We start from the raw sequence: 25,244 nt of genomic DNA on the forward strand, positions 1-25,244 counted from the left end.
CATACAATTACTTATAATAAACAATATAGCAAAGTTAAGTATTATTAATATATACATTCTAGTAAATTCAGCTCAATAATTTACTAGGTCACTAGCACACACTGGCTGTGTGCAGCACATGCAGTTTTGGTCAGTGTCTTTATGTCAGTATTTTTTCTTTGTATTTCCAGGTGTATTTAATACCTGTTATTATCTTTGCCAATATAGCCTAAGTAGTGGCTGAAAAGGGTCCTGCGATCAGTTCACTTTTCTGGTTACCAAAGTATAAATAAATATGAAACAGAAAAAAAGGAGGGTGAACATGACAGAAATAATTGAGGAACTAGTAAAGCACATTTTAATTCTGCATCATTCATGAGAGAGAATAATCCTCCCACTGAAGGCATTGGAAAGTAGCAGACAGGCTAAGTTTAGTGTCCTACTACCTGTCACTTGCAAATGTACAGAAAGGATCATTTGCTGCAGCGAGAGTTTTCATACCTCAGCATGAGAGTGTGGGGAAGGGTTTGTCAATTTTTTAGGACTACAAAAGACTCCTCTTACAAAAACCTCCTGTTTATGTAATTTTTTGTGTTTCAAGAAGTTTACAGCTATTCATAGCATAAAACAAGCTCTGACAGACAAATAAATTAGGCACAGTCAAGTAAACAAAGAAGCAGCTCTGTTACAGAAGGTGTGTTTATATGACAGTGCTTCACAGTCCTGCCATTCAGTCTTAACGGCATGAGAAAACAGCACCACATCCTTAGGTCTAGCATGAGTCATATAAAGAGGACTTGAAATGTATTCTGGGAAGAAGGAATGAAAGCAGGAAAACAAGATCACATTACCAAGGCAGGCCCCATCATTCACCATTTTGAAATAAACACATTAAAATTGTAAAAGAAGCACTTGGAGTGATTCTGAGGCAATGAAATAGCTCAAAAACAAAGATACAATGAAAATATATGTTTTTTGAGTTTTAAGGTAGAGTTTTCCTTTAAGAAATTCATGAACAGTCTTAGCACTTCAGAATACATTTTGTACATAGCCTCTTACATGAATCTTATCAACCTTTCCCCCAAAATTGTAGGCTGCAGCAAACAACTCCTTTTCATGGAATTAAGAGAGCTGTCTTCACCTTTTCATATGCATTTCAGAAAAATTATCACTCATTGCCTAATTAACTCCCTTAAGCTAAAAACCAATTTACTTGAAAACAATTCTCTAGAACCATGGAGCCCTGTTTGCTTCACAGTTATGCATATGCACTTGTGCACATAAATAGGCTGAGGTTTTTGTTCCATGGTGGGAAATAAACACACTAAATCAGCTCAAGTAGCAAACCAAACCTTACTGTAAATAATACAGTACACAAACTGTTAACATTCTACACAAAAATTTACATTTAAAATAATGACCTTTTATTTTCTATTTTAATATGTAGTTATAAATATATCTTTCAAAATATATGATCATATTGTCAAAAAATTTGCACATAAATAAGGTCAAGGAGAAAGTTCTTTTTAAAAGTCTGGGCACAATAAAAAAGTTGTGGAGTCAATGGCATCCGCACCCTTCCACTACCATTTCTTGATAGTTTTTTAGAACTACTTTGTCATTTTCATCTAAGTAAAGCATGGAGATAGCACTCAGTTCTGTTGGTACACAGCACGCTTTTGGAATGTTAGAGTTCACGGAGTTAACCAAAGTTTGGACAATTGCATGATTGGTTGAATTCAGATGATCAGCCAAGGGGAACGGGCAGTCCCCATGGCAATAAAAAGCCTGATACCCTGGTGGTGCCACAATCCAGTCATTCCAGCCTACGTCGCTGAAATCCACATAAAGATTATGCCGCCTGCAATTTTTATTTTTCTTACGTGGCCTCTGTTGCTTGGTGCTTCTTTTCATTCTTCTGGTCAGTGCATGACCCTTGCCATCATGGCTAAAAGTGACTAAAAGAGGTCTCAGCTGGGACCAGTCTGAATCCCATTGAGGTACTGATCGGCTAATCCTGACATGTTTGCCCTGATACATTTTTGTTTGGTTGAGATGGATCACCTCAACAACTATTCCATGGTTTGGCTGTTGCTCTTTTGTCCATCGAAAAACTGCAGGGCTTATATCAAATGTTTCCCACTGAGTAACGTTCTGATGGATCAGCCTGGTGTCTAATAGTCTGGTTATCAGGTGCCCATTTGGACTGTGTGGCTTCATGACCTCATAAATACTGATTCTGTGAAACCCCTCTTCCCAGTTAAAAATATGCTGTGTTTGTTCCCTGTAAAGTCTCAGTTCTGCATAAAGAATCTCCTCATTTGTAGGGATATTGCTGAGGTTGAAAATGAAGCGAAGTTTGGAGTCATCCGTCACCCCTGGCACTGTCTCCAAATGCTCTGCAGAAATGAAAGAAAAAAGTGCACATCGTGAGGACTCGTAACTTACTTGTTGATGATCTGACCAATTTGTGTCATCACAATATTATCTTTAAATGTATGCCCAAATCTGGGAGAAAACGTTGTGGAATAACATCGATTAGTCACAAAAAATAAATAAATAAATAAAATAATAAAAATAAAACGTCCAATTAGGTAAATTCAAACACAATAAAAAGATTGCATTCAATATGCTAACTCAAAACGTAAGCTTACAGTAAATAAATTTCGGATACTATAAAATGACTTTGCGGTGTTACTTAAGTCAAAGAGCTGTGTAAATGAAAGCAGGTTTTGACATTGCCGTTTGGTTTGTATTGTAAAACCGTATGATATTAACATACAACACCGACTGCCGAAGAAGCTATGTAATTTGTAAAGCTGTTCCAAGAAATGGCAAAATTAATGTTTAGACTCTAGGCCGCAATGCCAAAACAGTACACCAACAGGGATGCAAACAAAACGCTCAAGTTGCATTTTCCATAGCAAGACAGGGACACTTCTAGGAGGAAACATGATACATTCACATCGTTTCATGTGCCCCACACCTGTTGAATCAAAGAAACCACCAAAGTCTTTTTCCAAAAAAGTCACCCACACCATTTGACGGCCCTTCACTCTGCTGACCTTAAATGCTGCGAAGTTGTTGTACCACATAAGTGTAGTGTTGCTTTTAGTTGTTGCACCACAATACAAGTGCAGCAGTGCTTATGGACTGTCCAGTGTAATGAAATTTCAAATGCCCAGTACTGTACCATAGGTGCACATCCCTACCGTGACTTGCGGCTATAAAAAGGGATTCTTACAGACCTGATTGCAACACCTAAGAACAAATTAGGCTCGCTTGTCAAAAACTGAAAGACAATCTAGTACATACCTCTCAACCTCTTAGGGCAGGAAATCTGGACAAAGCCATACATAATGGGAGGACAAAGGCTCAAAAATGGGGACAATTTTTAAATATGGCTCTTAGAAACTTAGAAAGTTGATAGACCACCAGTTTTTGCATTAGCATAACATTTCTAAGGGGTATGAAGTCTGAATCTCAAATGCGTGTCATTATTTTCTGACTTCAATCCTAAACAATTTCCTAGAAAAATTACAATTTTGTTGACAAACAGACCAAAAACCTCAGGTAAAAATTGGGACAATCTACGAAAAACTGTACAGTTGAGAGGTATGAATGACAGTGAAATCAAAGATATTTCAATAAATTATAACTTAATTTTAGTGGCTCTTACTCAATACAAACGAAGGGTACACCAAAAAAAAGTTGGTGAAAGACAAGGAATTTATTTGTACCTGTTTTGGGTGTCAAAAGTACGTCCCCAACCAATTCACGAGTGACTGGGGACCTACAGTGCTTTGAACCCTGGTTGACTGTTTAATCCTAAGAATTTGTGACCACATAAGTGATATTACGAACTGGCATTATGTACCCTACAGCCCACTGAAAACACGCATTGTGACACGTACTGTGACATCTCTCACAGCACTGGAGGCTATGGCATACCTTCGTGGTGGAAACTCCTCACTGTGTTGGCGTGGCTGGCCATCTTCTCGGGGTACTCAAGGCTGATTTTGTTGAGGTTCTCTTCCCCGGACTGCAGTCTGTAGAGATCCAACATGTAATTGGGGATGATGACTGATTTACTGGGCCTGGGTCGCCTCTGTATTCCGAACATTTGCAGCAAAGTAGCTTCAAAATCACGTAACAGTTCATGGCTTTGCCCTGAGTGATGTCCTCCTGCTCCTGGTGGAGACTGGCCCCCAGTTTCGGAAAATTTTCTTTTTCCCTTCTCAGGTATTAAACTAGCATGATTAGCACCTCCTAGTAGAACTTGGCATAATAAAATGACCATCAGCATTCGGTTACCAGGAATCATGGTGTCTCTGGGGTTAAAAACAACAAGGTCAAGATTAAACGGTGTAATCTCTAACTGCTGGGGGATGAAAGGGGAAAGAACAAACAATACAACACTAGCAGGTTTTAGGCATGGACTCTCAGTAATTACTTAGTTTAATTATGTAGTTTTAACCAGTTTACATTTAAGTAGCCATAATCAGATGACATCCACCCTGTCTGTCTTGCTTACTGTTTTACTAGTACTAACTAACATTACATTATTAGTGGATACAGTTCCGATGGTTAAACTCTCCTCCCTTTCATTCTCACAGCCATTCCCTCACACTCATTAACACTTTGGTACAACAGCAACGGAAATGCACATTTCAAAAAATATATTAATGTTCTGCTGCTTTTAATTATCTTGAATTAAGTTTGGCAGTATTATTATCAACACGGTTCAAAACTCAGCATTTTTCTCTATAGTTAACTCATTCCCTCCAGTACAGGTCTTTTGAGTGTGTACCTTTAACTCCCAATGGGCGTGGCTTGAGCCTTTAAAAAGTGAAGCTATCACCTTACAGTTCTAAAAAATACTCACTGACATAGGTCAAATATCAACACAACTGTGTTTTCCATCATGTATGCTTCAAAATAAAATATTCTGATACCTTGTATGTAACATGGTTTTGGAATTATTTAATGCAAATATGAACAGGCAATATTTGACACCTAGAGGTGCAGTAGGAGGTAATTGCAGATACACCTGGAGGTGTCACTCAGATGTAATGAGTTAGGTCATAAAGGGCCACTGCCCAGTGTGCCATAAAGCAGGAAAGCAAGTAGGCATTCTAATGACTTTTTTATTATTATTACTTTAAGGAATAAAGTTTATATTTAGTTTACTCACTGAGAGAAAACAGCACATATATAAACAATCCATGATTCTTGACAGCGAACTTCAGATGGAGTTCATGAAAAGCCCAGGGTTGCTCCAAAGTGTCCAGTGCCTCGGTCTCCGTAGGATCCTAGACTGACTCCTTAAGTGGATATTTGAATATAATGAGATGACCCAAAGAGCTTTCTTAGCTGACCCTTTAACACCATTTTAAGTGGGACCCACCCGGCACCAGTCACTCATTCATTTCTCCACCCATTTGTTAACATTCCTAGAGATACGCCTCCCCAATTTACCAGTGTTCTGCTCCCAGTGTTCTGTTCCCAGTCCTCCAATGAAGAGAATGGAAAACATGAATTTACACATTGTTTTTTTAGCCTCACTCATGCTTTCACTTCAAGCGCTGGACTTTGGACTTGGTTCTTGAGGTTGCTGTCATGCGCAAAAATCCCAGAATAAGTTTTTGGATGCAGACAGTAAAGTTATGTTTATGGACAAACTTCCATGATACTAAAACAGGGAACAGCAAGGCACAGTAAATAAGCCCCTATGGGTATAGCAGAGTCAGTTTTCTTGTTTTTTTTCCAGATACAGCTCTTCCCAAAGGAATGACATGCCACCTCCTGTTCTCTAGCCAGGAATGTTGAAACCTATTACCATTCCCAAGAGATTCTGAGCAGGACCCCTGGATGAGGGTGCACCTTCTTCCAAACTGCACTACATAAATTGTAATCCAGTCCTCTTCATGCAGAAGGGTGGGATTGGGAAGGTCTTTTTCAGTTAATGGTAAAGTCCCTTTCATACATTTATCTGCAAACATCAGTAATATCTACTCGAGAATCTTTCAGGTGGGGGGAGAAACCAGATATTCCCACTGGCAGGAGTAGAAAATGGCCCCTCATCAAATTGCTCACATCTCTTTACAGCAGTCCAGCAATCAAGCAAAAGATGTCTTTGCTTTTGAGGCACACAACATATCTGGAAATGTTTTTATCCACTACTAAATATTTGGAATGCTAGTACTGTTTTATGTACGTACACTTTGCCAGTAGCATATTAAATCTTAACAACTTCAAAAAGGGTATCTTGGGCTTACATCTCCCAACTGTCCAGATAAATGTCACACCTCTCAACTGTTCAGATTTTCACAGAATGTCTAGATTTTTGCCTCACATTTTTGGTCCATTCTTCCTAAAATTGTGGTTTTCTGGCAAATTAGGGGCGAATCATTAAAGACTAAAATTAGAAAATAATTACAGACATTTGAATTTCAGACTTCATACCCTACAGAAAATTCATGCAATGCAAAACCTGTTATTCTATCAACTTTCTAAGTTTGTAAGAGCAATATTTAAAAACTGTCCCTATTTCTGGGCTTTGCCCCACTTTTATTTATGACTTTGTCCAGACTTCTTGCTATAAGAGGTTGATATGTTTGCAGACTGTCCAGATTTTTGCCTCATATTTTTGGTCTGTGCCTCATAAAATTTGTGGTTTTCTGGACGTTTCAGACAAATCAATAAGGGCTGAGTTCACTAAATAATGAAGGGTGCTTGAGTTTCAGACTTCATATCCTCAGAAAACGCATGGCAACACACAACCTTTTACTTTTGTAACTTTGTAAGTTTATAGCAGCAAGATTTAAAATGTGTCCCTATTTATGAACTTTTGCCCCCTATTATTTTTGGTCTTATCCAGATTTTTTTGTGATCAGAAGTTGACAGCTATGCTTGTCTTAAATAGCTTATTATTTCTGGGAACAAACATCATGCCAGTTATGAAATTCTTGGACTTCCAGCCTTCCTACTATTCTTCCGATGACCAACACTTTAGAACTCATGTACACCAAATCCTTACTGATAACGATAACTGCCATTTCTATGTCATTTAATTATATTAATATATGTGTGGGAGTCTTTCTTCATACTCTGAGTTGAAACCATTGTCTATCTATCGATTTATCTGTCTGTCTATCTTTGTCTGTTCGTCTATTTATGAATGTGAAATAAATACATGCATACATGCATACATACATACATACATACATACATAAATATGATTTGGGAGAAAAGACTTCTCACCCCATAATTTAACCACTCTAAATAGCATACCATTTATTCCATCTCATTGTGCATGAGTGTTTGATTTATTTGCATGAACCATGAAAACTCATAAGGTTTCATTTCCATGTAAGGTAAATCCATCCATCCATCCATCCAGCCATCCATCCATCCATCCATCCATCCATCCAGCCATCCATCCAGCCATCCATCCATCCATCCATCCATCCATCATGTAAGGTAAATAGTACAAGGAATTTGTATTACCATGGGGTCTAAGAAGTGTAATGAGAAAATATTTAAAACAATACTACTCTCATCAAGATAATAATAATAATAATAAAATCATTCACTGTAGCACAACAAATCAATGTCATTTAGGTGGCTCAGATGATTTTTCAAAACATCTTCAGATTTCTGTTAAACATTATGGAGAGTTCTCAGTGCTCTGGTCCAGTCTTCCTTACCCAGTAGTTGCTATGCTATCAGTATGTCTACCATCACATAATCTAAAATAATAATTGGAATGTAAAGCTCTCAGATTCTTTGTTTGGTTAACCAAATAATGGTGGAGGGACAGATTTTTTTGGAGACTACACTTTTCTGGAGCACACCCCTCCCCAATAAGCAATGTGACATACCACCTTTCCTGTAAGACAAAATTAGACAACAGGATGAGTGTTCATAAAATCACCCCCCATTATAAGGTAGGACTGGTCTATTTTTCTTTGAAAAAGGAGGTAAGATCTAGGAGAGGGTATTGACAAGGCATAAATGGCCACATTGCCCATTTGCCTTATACATTTTAGGAATCTATAATTCTGTGATTATGTGCTCAAGAATCAGAGACACATCAAAAATAATGAGGGTCAAAGGCCCAAAATCACTTTTAAATATTACTCTAATTCGTAGAGCAACACATACTTTCTGAAAAGTAAAATTATGAAACTAATGGCTGGCATTATAGACTGACTGTCATTTTCAGTGATTTTGTCAGAAAATCAAAACTATTAGGACAGGCATGCAAAATCTATGAAGCAAAAGTGGGGAAGTTCTGCAATTAACTATTAACTTAAAATGCTTACCCACCCTTAATGTTATAATTTCTGTCATAGTTAATGTTGTAGTCTATTTATTTTTGGTACGTTTTTATTCTTTGTCTATTATCACTGTCACTGCATCTACTATGTCATATATTCTTGTGCATTAATTCGATTTTTTTCTTTTATTATTAATGCAGTTTGTTTGAGCTTTTCCCGGGGATTCTGCTGAAAAGGAGCAACAACCCAGCCAGACTATCCTGGTTAATAAAAACAAACAAGCAAGCAAACAAACAAACAAGCAAACAGGGACAGTGGAGATCAATGCTAAATGGCTAAAGTAATGAAATAGCCCTTGCCACAAAGAATGATTTACGTCAAAAAGTCTCTTAATTTCCAAAATGACTGAAGCCACACTAGTTTGCTAAATATACATGCAACAGTTCGAAAAATACTGGCTACTTAGACTGTATATCAGCTTAAAGAAAAACTGCACCATGTAACAAAAAAATAAGTTTTTTTCAGTATATCGTTGTTTCTAGACTCATTTTAACACCTTAAAATTACTCTAGTGCTTTGTTTGTAATTTTAGCCTGTTTACCACAACATGGCTACTGATGGGGCTTGATATATCAATATGATCTTCTTCTGTTTTAACCGTTTCTCTTTCCCATAAAGCATTTCAAGTCTTCTTTCTATGACTCATGCCAGACACAAGGAAGTAACTGTGAATTTCCATGCCATTGCATATAATGGGAAACATGTGACTCACTGTCATTTTGTATTCCTTCTGTAAGATGGCTGCTTCTTTTCTGTTCCTAATCTCCCTCATGTATGTTTTGCTCAGAGCTTTTTTTACACTATACTTTGAAGTTATCCAGCTGCAGCCAGAGAAGTAGCAAAATTGGAGGCATTTGTACTAGGTGTTCTTTTGTAGTCCAACATGAAGTGACATTTCCCTCCCTCCACACTACTGCAGAGGTGTTAAAACTGTTACTGCAATGGACAGATCAGAATTGAAAGGAAGGGACTTCCAATCTAAATATCTTCCTGTATGCCTGCAGTAAAGATTTATTTATTTAAAGGAAAACTCCACCCTCTCATGCAGTTTAACTCAATATTTAGGTTTCATTTCTCCCTACAATATGGCTCCACCAATTTGTAGGCACAAAAAACCTGCTTGTACTTTTTAAAACTATTATTTTGTTGCAATGGAGTCAAAGGAAGGGAAAGCCCACCTACTTTAACTCAACTTCTCATGTACTTTGCAGACAAATTCGTCTCCACCTGCATGACAAACCATAGATACAGTTAAATCTGTAGTTTAATATGTCAGGTACTGCTGTCAATCTTATAAGGGCAATTAGGGGTTGGGAGGGTGGCCTAATGGTTAAGGTGTTTGCCTTACAAACACAAGGTGCAGGGTTTGAATCTCACAAGGGATAATTGGCTAAGCTTAAAATGGCTCACAAGGGCAGTTAGCTTAGTACTAATCTATGAACCTATGAACCTAATCCTGCCAATGACAGGAACACAGCAGCTGATATACAGACAGAAAACTGTGGAACTCTTTTCCATTGTTTTTATTATAGAAGGGAGGAGAACTTAACACTCCCCTTTCATAGCAAAACAAAGGAAATAGATCAGTCAGAGTTTTAAAGGCAATTGTCAACTCTTCTGACAAATTTACATAAGCAGCAACACAGTATTGAAATGCTAAGCTTTAAATGTTATTTAGAACAGTTTATATGTTAAGATAAATTAAATGTAGTATCAAAGAGGTCTGTGACATTTAGAGAAAAGTCAGAAAATATTTTTTCTTGTAAAGTATCACTGCATTTACCATTCTCAGCCCCCTCCCCCACAGATACAGGCCAGAACTGCCAACAGAGTCAGGTGGCAACCCTCTTAACTAGGTGCACTGATACTGTTCATAAAAAAGGTCTTTTATGTTTTTTGTGACATCCTTCCAGAGGGGAATTCATATCTAGTACATGCATATCCATTGTAAGACATTCCCACTGACTTTGAGCAAGTCCTTACATTGTTAAAGTGTGTGAGCATTTTGTAGCCCAAAAATGAAATGTGACTATTGATGGCAACTATAATATACAGATAAATTGACTTTAACATATATTTACTATATGCCCTTCCATTAAAAACACTAAGAAAATGAAATCAGAAGTACTTAACTGTGTTTAAATGTATACACACACACACACACGCTTTTGTACGCATGCAGTTTATACACATATACACAAACACACACACTGTGTATGTGTGTGTATATATATATATATATATATATATATATATATATATATATATATATATATATATATCTGTGTGTGTGTGTGCAATATGTGTGCATACAATTAATTATAATAAACAACATAGTACAGTTAGGCATTATTAGTAATGTCTTTTGGCTTTTCCTGGGTAGTGGTCACCACAGCAGAAATCCGGTCCACTAATGATTGACAGTGGATTTTTATGGTGTCGAGTTGCCAGCCTGACACCCAACCTTCAAAGAAAACTCACCCATTCATGTTTGCACCTACCTGCATGTCTTTAATGTCACTTGACCGCAGGGAGGACATGCAGACTCCACACAGAAGGAGCTCCAGCCGAGAATCAAATGGGAGAACCTCTTGCTATGAGGCCACAATGCTAACCGCTGCACCACCGCGGCCTACTATAGTTAAGCATTATTAATGTATACATTCTAGTAAATGCTGCTCAATAATTTACTTGGTCACTGTCACACACTGGCTGTGTGTTGCACATGCAGTCTTGGTCAATGTCTTTATGTCACTATTTTTTCTTTGTATTGCTAAATGCATTTAATACTTATTATCTTTTCCAATGTAGCCTAAGTAGTAGCTGAAAAGGGTCTGGGATCAGTTCACTTTCCTGGTTATCAAAGTATAAATAAATATGAAATACTAAAAAAAGGAGGGTGAACATGACAGAAATAATTGAGGTACTAGTAAAGCACATTTTAATTCTGCATCATTTATGAGAGAGAAAAATCTTCCCACTGAAGGCATTGTGAAGTAGCAGACAGGCTAAGTTTAGTGTCCTACTACTTACCACTTGTAAATGTACAGCAAGAATCATTTGCTGCAGTGAGAATTTTCACACCTCAGTATGAGAGTGTGGGGGAGGGTTTGTCAAATCTTTTATGACTACAAAAGACTCCTCTTACAAAAAACACTTATGTATGTAATTTCTTGTGTTGCAAGTAGCTAACAGCTATTTATAGCATAGAACAAGCTCTTACAGACACATAAATGAGGCTCAGTCAGGTAAACATAGAAGCAGCTCTGTTACAGAAGGTGTGTTTATATGATAGTGCTTCAGAGTCCTGCCATTCAATCTTAATGCCATGAGAAAATAGCACCACTTCCTTATGTCTAGCATGAGTCATATAAAGAGGACTTGGAATGCATTCTGGGAAGAAGAAATGAAAGCAGGACATTCACTTTACCAAGGCAGGCCCCATCATCCGCCATTATGAGATAAACACATTGTAAAAGATGCACTTGGAGTGATTTTGAGTCATTAAAATAGCTCAAAAACAAAGATACAATGAAAAAAAATATGTTTTTTTGAGTTCTAAGGTGGACTTTTCCTTTAAGAAATTCACATACCATCTTAGCTCTTCAGAATACATTTTATACACAGCCTCTTACATGAATCTCAACAACCTTTCCCCCAAAACTGTAGTCTGTAGCAAACATCTCCTTTTCAAGGAACTAAGACAGCTGTCTTCACCTTTTCATGTGCATTTCAGAATAATTATCACTCACTGTCTAATTAACTCCCTTAAGCTAAAAAACAATTTATTTGAAAACAATTCTCTAGAACCATGGAGCCCTGTTTGCTTCATAGTTATGCATATGTACTTAAATAGGGTGAGGCTTTTGTTCTGTGGCGGGATATAAATGCACTAATGAGCTCAAGTAGCAAACCAAACCTTACTGTAAATAATACAGTACATAAACTGTAGACATTCTAAACAAAAATTTATATTTAAAATAATGACCTTTTATTTTCTATTTTAATATGGAGTTATAAATATATTTGTCAAAATATATGATCATATTGTCAAAAAATTTCCACATAAATAAGGTCAAGGAGAAAGTTGTTTTTAAAAGTCCAGGCACAATAAAAAAGTTGTGGAGTCAATGTCATCTGCACCCCACCACTACCATTTCTTGATAGTTTTTTAGAACTACTTTTGTCATTTTCGTCTAAGTAAAGCATGGAGATAGCACTCCGTTCTGTTGGTACACAGCACGCTTTTGGAATGTTAAAGTTCACAGAGTTAACCAAAATTTGGACAATTGCATGATTGGTTGAAATCAGATGATCAGCCAAGGGGAAGAAGCAGTCCCCATGGCAATAAAATGCCTGATACCCCATTGGCAACACAATCCAGTCATTCCAACCTATGTCGCTGAAATCCACATAAAGATTATGCCTCCTGCAATTTTTATTTTTCTTAAGTGGCCTCTGTTGCTTGGTGCTTCTTTTCATTCTTCTGGTCAGTGAATGACCCTTGCCATCATGGCTAAAAGTGACTAAAAGAGGTCTCAGCTGGGACCAGTCTGAATCCCATTGAGGTACTCATCAGCTAATCCTGACATGTTTGCCCTGATACGTTTAGTTGACATGGATCACCTCAACAACTATTCCATGGTTTGCTGCTGCTCTTTAGTCCATAGAAAAACTGCAGGAGTTGTATCAAATGTTTCCCACTGAGTAACGTTCTGATGAATCAGCCTGGTGTCTAACAGTCTGGTTATCAGTTGTCCATTTGGACTGTGTGGCTTCATGACCTCATAAGTGTTGATTCTGTGAAACCCCTCTTCCCAGTTAAAAATATGTTCTGTCTGTTCCCTGTAAAGTCTCAGTTCTGCATAAAGAATCTCCTCATTTGTAGGGATATTGCTGAGGTTGAAAATGAAGCGAAGTTTGGAGTCATCCATCAACCCTGGCACTGTCTCCAAATGCTCTGCAAAAACGAAAGAAAAAAGTGCACATCATGAGGACTCGTAACTTACTTGTTGATGATCTGACCAATTTGTGTCATCACAATATTATCTTTAAATGTATGCCCAAATCTGGGGGAAACGTTGCGGAATAACATCGCTTAGTCACCAAAAAATAATAAATAAAATAATAAAATCTAAATGTCTAATTAGGTAAATTCAAACACAACAAAATGCTTGCATTCAATATGCTAATTCGAAAACGTAAGCTTACAGTAGGTAAATTTCGGATACTGTAAAAAGACTTTGCGGTGTTACTTAAGCCAAAGAGCTGTGTGAATGAAAGCAGGTTTTGACATTGCCGTTTGGTTTGTATCGTAAATCCGTATGATATTAACATACAACACCGACTGCCGAAGAAGCTATAGTTTTTGTAAAGCTGTTCCAAGAAATGGCGCAATTAATGTTTAGAATCTAGGCCGCCACTCCTAAACATTACACCAATAGGGCATGCAAACAAAATGCTTAGTTGCATTTGCCATAGCAAGATAGGGACACTTGTAGGAGGAAACATGATACATTCACATCGTTTCATGTGCCCACCCCTGTTGGATCAAAGAAACCACTAAAGTCTTTTTCCAAAAATAGTCACCCACACCATCTAACAACCCTTCACTCTGCTGACCTTAAATGCTGAGAAGTTGCTGTACCACAATTCAAGTTCAGCGTTGTTTATAGACTGTCCAGTGTAATGAAATTTCAAATGCACAGCACTGTACCATAGGTGCACATCCCTACCGTGACTTGCAGCTGTAAAGGGGATTCTTACAGACCCGATTGCAACACCTAAGAACAAATTAGGCTCACTTGTAAAAAAATGAAAGACAATCTAGTACATACCTCTCAACCTCTTAGGGCAGGAAATCTGGACAACGCCATACATAACGAGGGACAAAAGCCCACAAATGGGGACAGGTTTTGAATATGGCTCTTACAAACTTAGAAAGTTGATAGAACAACTGGTTTTGCATTAGCATAAAATTTCTGAGGGGTATGAAGTCTGAATCTCAATTGCATGTCAATATTTTCTGACTTTAATCCTAAATAATTTGCTAGAAAATTACAATTTTATTGACAAACAGACCAAAAACATGAGGTAAAAATTTGGACATACTATGAAAAACTGTACAGTTGAGAGGTATAATGACATTGAAATCAAAATAAAGATAAATCAATAAATTATAACTTCATTTTAGTAGTTCTTACTCTATACAAATGAAGGCTATACTGAAGAAAAAGTTGGTGAAAGACAAGGCATTTACTTGTCACTGTTTTGGGTGTCAAATGTACATCCCCAGCCAATTCATGAGTGACTGGGGAACTACAGTGCTTTGAACCCTGCTTAACTGTTTAATCCTAAGAATTTGTGACCACACAAGTGATATTATGAACTGGCATTATGTGCCCTACAGCCCACTGAAACATGCACTGTGACACGCACTATGACATCTCTCACAGCACTGGAGGCTATGGCATACCTTCGTGGTGGAAACTCCTCACTGTGTTGGCGTGGCTGGCCATCTTCTCGGGGTATTCAAGGCTGATTTCATTGATGTTCTCCTCCCCGGACTGCAGTCTGTAGAGATCCAACATGTAACTGGGGATGATGGCCGATTTATTGGGCCTGGGTCGCCTCTGTATTTCGAACATTTGCAGCAAGGTAGCTTCAAAATCACGTAAGAGTTCATGGCTTTGCCTTGTGTGATGTCCTCCTGCTCCTGGTGCAGACTGGCCCCCAGTTTCGGAAACTTTTCTTTTTCCCTTCTCAGGTATTAAACTAGCATGATTAGCACCTTCTAGTAGAACTTGGCATAATAAAATGACCATCAGCATTCGGTTACCAGGAATCATGGTGTCTCTGGGGTTAAAAACAACAAGGTCAAGATTAAACGGTGTAATCTCTAACTGCTGGGGGATGAAACGGGAAAGAACAAACAATACAACACTATCAGGTTTTAGGGATGGACTCTCAGTAATTACTTCATTTAATTACTTAGCAGAACCCCAGCTGCACACAATTCAGGTAAGCCAAGTGCAACAAACAGCCAAAAAATCTATAAACACAGTTCACAAAAGCGTTGCACTAGGAATGACACATGCAGGTAAAATCTGTTGCAGTTTATTCCAGAAATTAACAAGGATAAGCGATTTCACAGTATTTTTTTTTTTTTTTGCGAAGGCACTTATCCTTGTTTATTTCTGGAATAAACTGCAACAGATTTTACCTGCCTGTGTCATTCCTAGTGCAACACTTTTGTGGACTAGTTTAATTACTTAGTTTTAACCAGTTTACATTTAAGTAGCCATAATCAGATGACATCCACCCTGCCTGTCTTCCTTACTGTTTTACTAGTACTAACTAACATTACATTATTAGTGGATACAGTTCCGATGGTGAAAATCTCCTCCCTTTCATTCTCACAGCCATTCCCTCACACTCATTAACACTTTGGTACAACAGTAACGGAAATGCACATTTCAAAAAATATATCAATGTTCTGCTGCTTTTAATTATCTTGAATTAAGTTTGGCAGTATTATTATCAACACGGTTCAAACTCAGTGTTTTTCTCTATAGTTAAGTTATAAAGGGCCACTGCCTGGTGTACCATAAGGCAGGAATGCGAGTAAGCATCTAATGACTTTTTTATTATTATTACTTTAAGGAATAAAGTTTATATTTAGTTTACTCACTGAGAGAAAATAGAACATATAAAAACAATCCATGATTCTTAACAGCCAACTTCGGACAGAGCTCTTGAAAAGCCCAGGGCTGCTCCAAAGTGTCCAGTGCCTCAGTCTCCATAGGATCCTAGACTGACTCCTTAAGTGGATATTTGAATATAATGAGATTATCCATGGAGCTTTCTTCACTGGCCCTTTAACGTCATTTTAAGTGAGACCCTCCCGGCACCAGTCATTCATTCATTTCTCCTCCCATTTGTAACATTCCTAGAGATACTCCTTCCCAGTTTACCAGTGTTCTGCTCCCAGTCTTCCAGTGAAGAGAATGGAAAACATGAATTTACATATTGTTTTTAGCCACATTCATGCCTTCACTTCAAGCTCTGTTTTGCTGACTTGGTTCTTGACATTGCTGTCGTGCACAAAGATCCCAGACTAAGTGTTTGGATGCAGACAGTAAAGTTATGTTTATGGACAAACTTCCATGTTACTAAAACAGGGAACAGCAAGGCACAGTAAATAAGCACCTATGGCTAAAGCTGAGTCAGTTCTCTCGTTTTTTCCCCAGATACATCTCTTCCTATAAGAATGACATGTCACTTCCCATTCTCTAGCTAGGAATGTTGAAACCCATAGACCATGTCCATTCCCATTCCCGAGAGGATCTGAGCAGGACCCCTGGATGAAGGAGCACCTTCTTCCAAACTGCACTGCATAAACTGCAATCCAGTCCTTTTCATGCAGAAGGGCAGGATTGGGGAAGCCTTTTAAGTTAATGGTAAAGCCCCTTTCATATGTTTATCTACAAACTTCAGTGATATCTACTCAAGAATCTTTCAAGTGGGGGGAGAAAGCAGACATTCCCACTGGCAGGAGTATAAAATGGTCCCTCATCGAATTGCTCACATCCCTTTATAGCAGTCCAGTAATCAAGCAAGAGATGTCTTTGCCTGTGAGGCACACAACATATCTAGAATCTTTTTATCCAATACTAAATATTTGGAATGCTAGTACTGTTTTATGTACATACACTTTTGCAGTAGCACATTAAATCTCAACTTCAAAAGGGTATCTTGGACATATCTCCCAACTGTCCAGATAAATGACTCATACCTCTCAACTGTTCAGATTTTTGCAGAACGTCCAGATTTTTGCCTTGCATTTTTGGTCCGTTTTTCCTAAAATTGTGATTTTCTGGCAAATTAGGGGCGAATCATTAAAGACTGAAGTTATAAAATAATTACAGGCATTTGAGTTTCAGACTTCATACTCTACAGAAAATTCATGCTAAAGCAAAACCTGCTATTCTATCAACTTTCCAACTTTGTAAGAGAAATATTTAAAAACTGTCCCACTTTTAGTTATGACTTTGTCCAAATTTCTTGCTATAAAAGCTTGATAGATGTGCAGACTGTCCAGATTTTTGCCTCATATTTTGGTCTGTGCCTCATAAAATTTATGGTTTTCTGGATGTTTCAGGCAAATCAATAAGGGCTGAGTTCACTAAATAATGAAAGATACTTGAGATTCAGACTTCATATCCTCAGAAAATGAATGGAAACACACAACCTTTTAATTTTGTAACTTTGTAAGTTTATAAGAGCAACATTTAAAATTTGTCCCTCTTTTTATTCTTTTGCCCCTTATTATTTTTGGTCTTTTCCAGATTTTTTTGTGATCAGAAGTTGAGAGGTATGCTTGTTTTAAATAGCTTCTTATTTCTGGGAACAAACAGCATGTCAGTTATAAAATTTGTGGACTTTCAGCCTTCCTACTATTCTTCTGATGACCAACACTTTAGAACTCATGTAAGCCAAATCCTTATTGATAACGATAAATGCCATTTCTATGTCATTTAATCGTATTAGTATTTGCGTGGGAGTCTTTCTTCATACTCTGAGTTGAACCCACTGTCTATATATCGATTCATATGTCTGTCTGACTATCTCTGTCTGTCTTATCTATAAATGTGAAATAAATACATACATCCATACATACATAAATATGACTTGGGAGAAAAGGCTTCCCTGGCAGTAATTTAACCACTCTAAATAGCATACCATTTATTCCATCTCATTTTGCATGAGTGTTTGCTCTAGTTGCATGCACCATGCAAACTCATCAGGTTTTGTTTCTATGTAAGGTAAATCCATCCATCCATCATGTATGGTAAAGGGTACAGGGAATTTGTACTGCCATGGGGACTAAGAAGTGTATTGAGAAAATATTTAAAACAATACTACTCTCATCAAGATAAAATGAATAAAACCATTCACCACAGAAATACAAATCAATGTCATTTAGGTGGCACAGATGAATTTTCAAAACATCTTCATATTTCTGTTAAACATTATGGAGAGTTCCCAGTGCTCTTGCTCAGTCATCCTTACCCAATTGTTACTATCCTACCATAGGTCTAGCACAACATAATCTAAAATAATCATTGGAATGTAAAGCTCTCAACTTCTTTGTTTGGTTAACCAAATAATGGTGGAGGAACAGATTTATTTGGAGACTACACTTTTCTGGGGCACCCCCCCACCCCGAAAAGCAATGTGACATACTACCTTCCTGTAAGACAAAATTAGACAACTGGATGAGTATTCATAAAATCACCCCTATTATAAGGTAGGACTGGTCTATTGTTCTTTGAAAATGAAGGTAAGGTCTAAGAGAGGGTACTGGCAAGGCATAAATGGCCACATTGCCCATTTGCCTTATACATTCTATGATTCTATAATTCTGTGATTATGTGCTCAAGAATCAATAATACATCAAAAATAATGGGGGTCAATGGCCCAAAATCGCTTTTAAATATTACCCTCATTCACTTACTAAGTTAATAGAGCAACACATATTTTCTGAAAAATAAAATTATGAAACTAATGGCTTGCATTATAGACATCTTCAGTGATTTTTGTCAGAAAATCAAAACTATTAGGAGAGATAGGCAAAATCTATGAAGCAAAATTAGGGAAGTTCTGCAATTAACCATTAACTTAAAATGCTTACCCACCCTTATTATTACAATTTCTGCCATAGTTAACATTGTAGCTATTTATTTTTGGTACATTTCTATTCTTTGTGTGTTATTATCATTGTCACTGTATCTATTATCTCATATATTTTTTTGTGTATTACGGTTAATTTTTTTTCTTTTATTATTAATGCAGTTTATTTGGACTTTTCCCTGGGATTCTGCTGAAAATGGGCAACAACCCAGCTAGACTATACTGGTTAATAAAAATAAACAAACAAGCAAACAAACAAGCAAGCAAGCAAACAAACAAACAAACAAGCAAGCAGAGACAGTGGAGAGCAATGCTAAAAGGCTAAATTATTTAATGAAATAGCCCTTGCCACCAGGAATGTTTTATCTCAAAAAGTCTCTTCATTTCCAAAAATGACTGAAGCCACACCTGTTTGCTAAATATATATGCAACAGTTCGAAAAATACTGGCTACTTAGTTAGACTATATGTCAGCTTAAAGGAAAACTCCACCCTATAACTAAAAAAATATGTTTTTTCAATCTATCTTTGTTTCCAGACCCACTGTAACACCTTAAAATCACTACAAGTGTTTTATCTGTAATTTTAGCCTGTTTACCACAACATGGCTACTGAAGGGCTTGATATATCAATGTCATCTTCTTCAACCCTTTCTCTTTCCCATAAAGCATTTCAAGTCTTCTTTCTATGACTCATGCCAGACATAAGTAATTAAATGTGAATTATCATGCCATTGACATATAATGGGAAATGTATGACTCACTGTCGATTTGTGTTCCTTCTGTAAGATGGCTGCTTCTTTTCTGTTGCTAATCACCCACATTTATGTTTTGCTCAGAGCTTCTATTACACTATACTTTGAAGTTATTCAGCTGCAGCCAGAGAAGTAACTAAATTGGAGGCCTTTGTTCTAGGTGTTCTTTTGTAGTCCAACATGAATTGACAGTCCCCTTCCCCAACACTACTGCAGAGGTGTTAAAAATGTCACTGCAATGGACAGCTCAGAATTGAAAGGGAGGGACTTCCAATCTAAAATTTTTCCACTATGTCTGCAGTAAATATTTATTTATTTAATGGAAAAGTGCACCCTCTCATACAGTTTAACTCAATATTTAGGTTTCTTTTTTCCCTACAATATGGTTCCAGCATTGTGTAGGTACCAGAAACCTGTGTGTACTTTTTAACAATTTTATTTCCTTGCACTGGAGTCAAAGGAAGGGAAAGCCTGCCTACTTTTTTTTTCACTCAACTTCTCACATACTTTGCAGAGAACGTTGTCTCCACCGGCATGGCAAGCCACAGACGTAGTTAAATCTGTAGTTTAACTGTCATATATTGCTGTTAATCTTAGATGGACAACTAATCCTGCTAATGACAGGAACACAGCAGCTGATATAAATAAACACAGAAAGCTGTGAAACTGTTTTCTGTTGTTTTTATTGCATAGGGGAGGAGAACTTAACACTCCCCTTTCATAGCAAAACAAAGATCAGTTAGGATTTTAAAGGCAATTGTCAATTCTTCTGACAAATTTATATAAGCAGCAAACAGTATTGAAATACTAAGCTTTAAATGCAGTTTATTTGTTAAGACAACTTAAATGTAGTGTCAAAGATTTCTGTGACATTTAGAGAAAAGTCAGAAAATATTATTTTCTTGTAAAGTATTAATGCATTTACTATTTTCAAGTCCCCCCCCCCCACACACACACACACAGGTCATAACTGCAAAAAGAGTAAGGTGGCAACCCTATCAACTAGGTGCACTGATACTGTTCATTAAAAAAAGTCTTTTATGGGTTTTTTGTGACATCCTTCCAGAGGGAGATGCATATCTTGTACATGCATATAAATTGTAAGAGATTCCTACTGACTTTGAGCCAGTCCTTACATTGTTAAATTATGTGAGCATTTTGTAGCCACAAAGGAAATTTGACAATTAATGGCAACCATAATATACAGCTGAATTGACTTTAACATACATTGACTATTTTCCCTTGCTTTAAAAACACTAAGAAAAGGAAATCACAAGTACTTAACTGTGTTTAAATACACACACACACACACACACACACACACACACACACACACACACACGCTTTTGTACGTATGTACTTTATATACATATACACAAACACGCGCACATATATATATATATATATATATATATATATATATATATGTGTGTGTGTGTGTGTGTGTGTGTGTGTGTGTGTGTGCAATATGTGTGCATACAATTAATTATTTATAATAAACAACACAGTACAATTAAGCATTATTATTGCATACATTCTTGTTTTACTCAAACTTTTTTATTAAATTTTCCAAGAATATAAAAAAATAAATAAATAAAAATAAAAAAAATGTTTACAATTTAAATGACAACTATTGATAAACTATGTACAATTTTTACTGAGGCCTCAACATCAAAGGATAAGAGATTAACAATATAATATTAACATATAAGTAAGGTTATGTAATTCCAGTATTTCTTGTTTCCAATTGATTAAATAGGTGATAATACATCTGAATTCATTGTCTTAATAAGAGAGAGGACTTTCTCCCAAGGATTATTAGTCCATTTTCTGGGAAAAATACTTAGTTCTTTGACTTTTATTTCCATTAGAGCTACTTCGTCCAGTAAAATTATGAAGTCTTCAAAGGTTGGAATGGAGGACAATTTCCATCTTCTTGTAATACATTTTTTGGCTACTGCCAACATTGTCCAGAGAAGATATTTATTTTGTTGTTCATTGTAATAGATTCATTAACATCCAAAAATATTAAAGATTTTGATAATATGAAGGAATCAGTAAAGATAGCTTGAAGGACATTTCCAATTTCATTCCAAAATTTCTTAATGATTGAGCATTCATAAAAAATATGAGACCGATCAGCCTTACATTTTACAGAGCATCTCCAATATGTTACCTCTTTAGTGATGTTAAATTTAGCAATTTTATTAGGAGTATAGAAAGCTCTATGCAAGAATTTCCAGGAAAAAACTTCCAAACTTTTAAATTGGAGGTTAATTTAATGGAATGTAGAAGATTAGTTTTATTCTCAGGAGTTAGAGACAGTGTATGATCTTTATTAATAAAATTCCAAAATTTCTGGTTAGGAGTAGTTTTATCAATAATAATGATTTTATAAAGTTTTGAGATTAAATTCTTCCAGTTAAATTCTCCATATAGTATTTTGTGTATAAGAAGTATACATTTAGGTAATGATTTAAAATAATAATTCTCTGTTGTTCTGCATAGAGCTTGAGTAAATGGAATTAAGCTGTTAAGAGCTAACTAATCTGACTTTGATAAATTAAATGTTTTAATTAAAGTTTGTCTATCCATGTTAACTAAATTCATTGTGCAATGATACCAACACATACCTTTTTCATTTCCTAAGCATTAAGCGCATCTGTATTGATATTGTTAAAAAAGTTTTTGTAATTTTAAATGGGAATAATAACTGGATCCATAGTTTAATATCAATATTGTTGTTGACAAAACTTCTAAAAGTGTTGTAGATATAGTTTATATAATTTAGATTTGTGAGATTAATGATTTTATATTGTAAGTTAACACAAAGTGCATACCAAAGTTTGTTGTTATGTTCACTAAGTTGTACTTTTTTATTAATTTATTTTCATTTAGAATAATAGTAGTGTGCAGAGACTTCCAAGCTGAAGAAAACTTTGGATCTATCCAATTTAAGATTGTTTTTAAGGTTAGAAGCTTTAATATATTAATCTAAATCTGGAAAATTTATTCCTGCAAGCTTCCAGGGTCTAATATGATTTGATAAAGCTATTTTTTTTGGATACCATAAACATTTTAAGAGTATTTTATTTATATCCCTCAGAAGACTTTTACTGGGTAATATAGGAATAGATAATGCAATGTAATTTATGTTTGGTAATAAAATCATTTTGATTAATTGTAGCCTATCTTCAAGTTTTAAGTGTAATTTATTCCATTTCTTGATAAGATTTTTTAAAATGTTCACAATATTATGTTATAATTCGTATTTAAGGTTAAGTCAATGTTCTCACATAATACAATCCCTAAATATTTTAAAGAGGATACTGTTTCCCAATTATTTCATTTATAGTTAATTTATTGGTATCATTGAGTTTTCTTTTATTTAATAGTATGTGATTAGATTTAGAACTGCTAATTTTTAATCCTAAAATACAGCAATTTTTTTAACTAATAAGTCTAATTCTTGTAAGGATTCTACTGAGTTTATTAAAGTAAGCAAGATATCATTGCAAATAACATTATCTTAGAATCAAATTTATTATATATATTAATTCCTTTATTATTAAATTGGATTGCTATTGAGAAAGGTTCTATTTCTAATGTGAATAAAATTGGGGACATTGGGCGTCCTTGTTTGGTGCCTTTAGTAATTTCAATAGATTCAGACATAAATTATCCTAATTTTACATAGGCTAGATTATTATTATAAATATTTTTTATAAAGGTAATGAACTGGATAGGAAACTTGTATGATTCAAGAATTTTAAAGAGAAAATTCCAATTTAATGAATCAAAGGCTTTTTCAATATCAACAGAGATTATAAGAGCTTCTTTATTATCTCTATTTAAGATATCTATAGTAGTTAAGATTCTTTGAATGCTGTCTTGAGTATGTCTATTGTAAATAAAGCCTGTTTGATTTTCAGTGATAAGATATGTTAGTGATTTTTTAAATCTGTTAACTAAAAGAGACAAAATGTTATAATTATTATTAATCAGGAAAATTGGCCTATATGAACTACAAAGATTAGAATCTTTATTTTCTTTTAGTATAAGGGGTAGTTAATGAATACCTCCATGAAGGTGGAATTATACCTTGTAAGTATGACTCATTCAGTGCTTTATGTAAGACTGATTTAGCAGAGGATGGCAGTAGTTTATATATTTCATTAATAGTAATACCGTCTATGCCTGGAGCTTTGTTATTGTTGCTTTCTTTAATTTTTTCAGTAATTTATTTTAGTAAAATTTGTTTCTGGATATTATTAATTAATTTTTCTGGTAGGTTTTTTTAATTTGGAAAAGTCCAAGTCATAATCTGATGTTCTAAGTTGAGAATCTTTATTTTTGTACTGTTCTGAAAAGAGATATTTAAAAGCATCCAAAATGTCACTTATATCAGAGACTTTTTTATTACTTCTCCCTTCATGAATCGCACTCACAATATTATTTTCAGTGGATTGTCTTTTTACTCTCATTACTAGATTGTGCATATGTTTTGAAGACACAGAGAAATAATTTAGTTTTAACTTTTCTAAAGCCAAATTAGTTTTGTGAGTTAGAATGTCGTTATATCTTTTATTTAAAGATTCAATTTCTTTTTTCTTATCTGACAAGATTCTTGTATTATCATTGTAATTATTGTTATTTGTTTTTGTAAGTTAGATAATTCAGACTCCTATTCCTTTGTTTTATTATTAAACCATGTAATGGTTTTGCTGTATAAATAAGCTTTCAGAGAATCCCAGATAATTACTGTTATGTAAAAACACATTAGTATTAGTCACACCCACCCCCAATTAACTCTGTTTTTCACTTCCCACACTACATTCACCACTACACCAAGTTACCTATCACACCACACATTCAACTATCAACTATTTCACTCCACAATGCCAACATCTCATACCCACCTCCTAACTCAACTACTTCTCATTCTCACACTACTTCCTTCTCTTTTTACTATCTATCTCTTAACCTCTTATGAACAACCACTTTACTCCTCTACCCCCTTTCCCACAAAATACACTTCCACATTACCACTTACCATTACTCCAATCTCTTTAAATATTACATCCACACCCATCTACATACTTCCCAAATTTCACAGACTAGCACCCATTACATATAATTCCAATAACAAAAAAATACTTATCCATTCTTACAAACTACTTTACCATAAATACTTTACATACCTTCACTCCCTACAAGATGGAGACATTCACCCTAACCCTGGTCCTAATCATACCTCTACCACTGATAAATATACTCTAATTAATAGTAGCTCCATAACCCCTTCCAAGCCAGCAAACTCTCTCCTCATAGCACATCTTAATATATGCAGCATTAATAATAAAATCCCACACCTCCATGCCCTACTAGATGTCCACCAATTTGATATCCTATGCCTATCTGAAACTTGGCGTAAACCCACAATCAAAGATAATGAAGTTACCCCTCCTGGTTATAATA

General features: G+C 35.7%; 1 protein-coding gene and 1 pseudogene across 1 annotated transcript; both read right to left on the bottom strand.

Annotated features, from left to right (window-relative positions):
* Positions 1-928: 928 nt before the first annotated feature.
* On the bottom strand, positions 929-14,883 carry LOC122804556 (bone morphogenetic protein 4-like). The gene is made up of 3 exons (XM_044074495.1): positions 14,797-14,883; positions 3,931-4,310; positions 929-2,378 (listed from the first exon to the last, which is right to left on the bottom strand). The coding sequence occupies exons 2-3, from the start codon at positions 4,301-4,303 to the stop codon at positions 1,540-1,542; spliced, it is 1,212 nt and encodes a 403-aa protein (XP_043930430.1). The 5' UTR covers positions 4,304-4,310; positions 14,797-14,883; the 3' UTR covers positions 929-1,539.
* LOC122804557 overlaps positions 12,164-25,244 on the bottom strand; it is a 108,301-nt pseudogene continuing 95,220 nt past the window's right edge.

Source organism: Protopterus annectens, chromosome 6.part0, assembly GCF_019279795.1.
Source record: "Protopterus annectens isolate FY-2018-M chromosome 6.part0, PAN1.0, whole genome shotgun sequence".
In the NCBI taxonomy this organism is placed as follows: Eukaryota; Metazoa; Chordata; order Ceratodontiformes; family Protopteridae; genus Protopterus; species Protopterus annectens.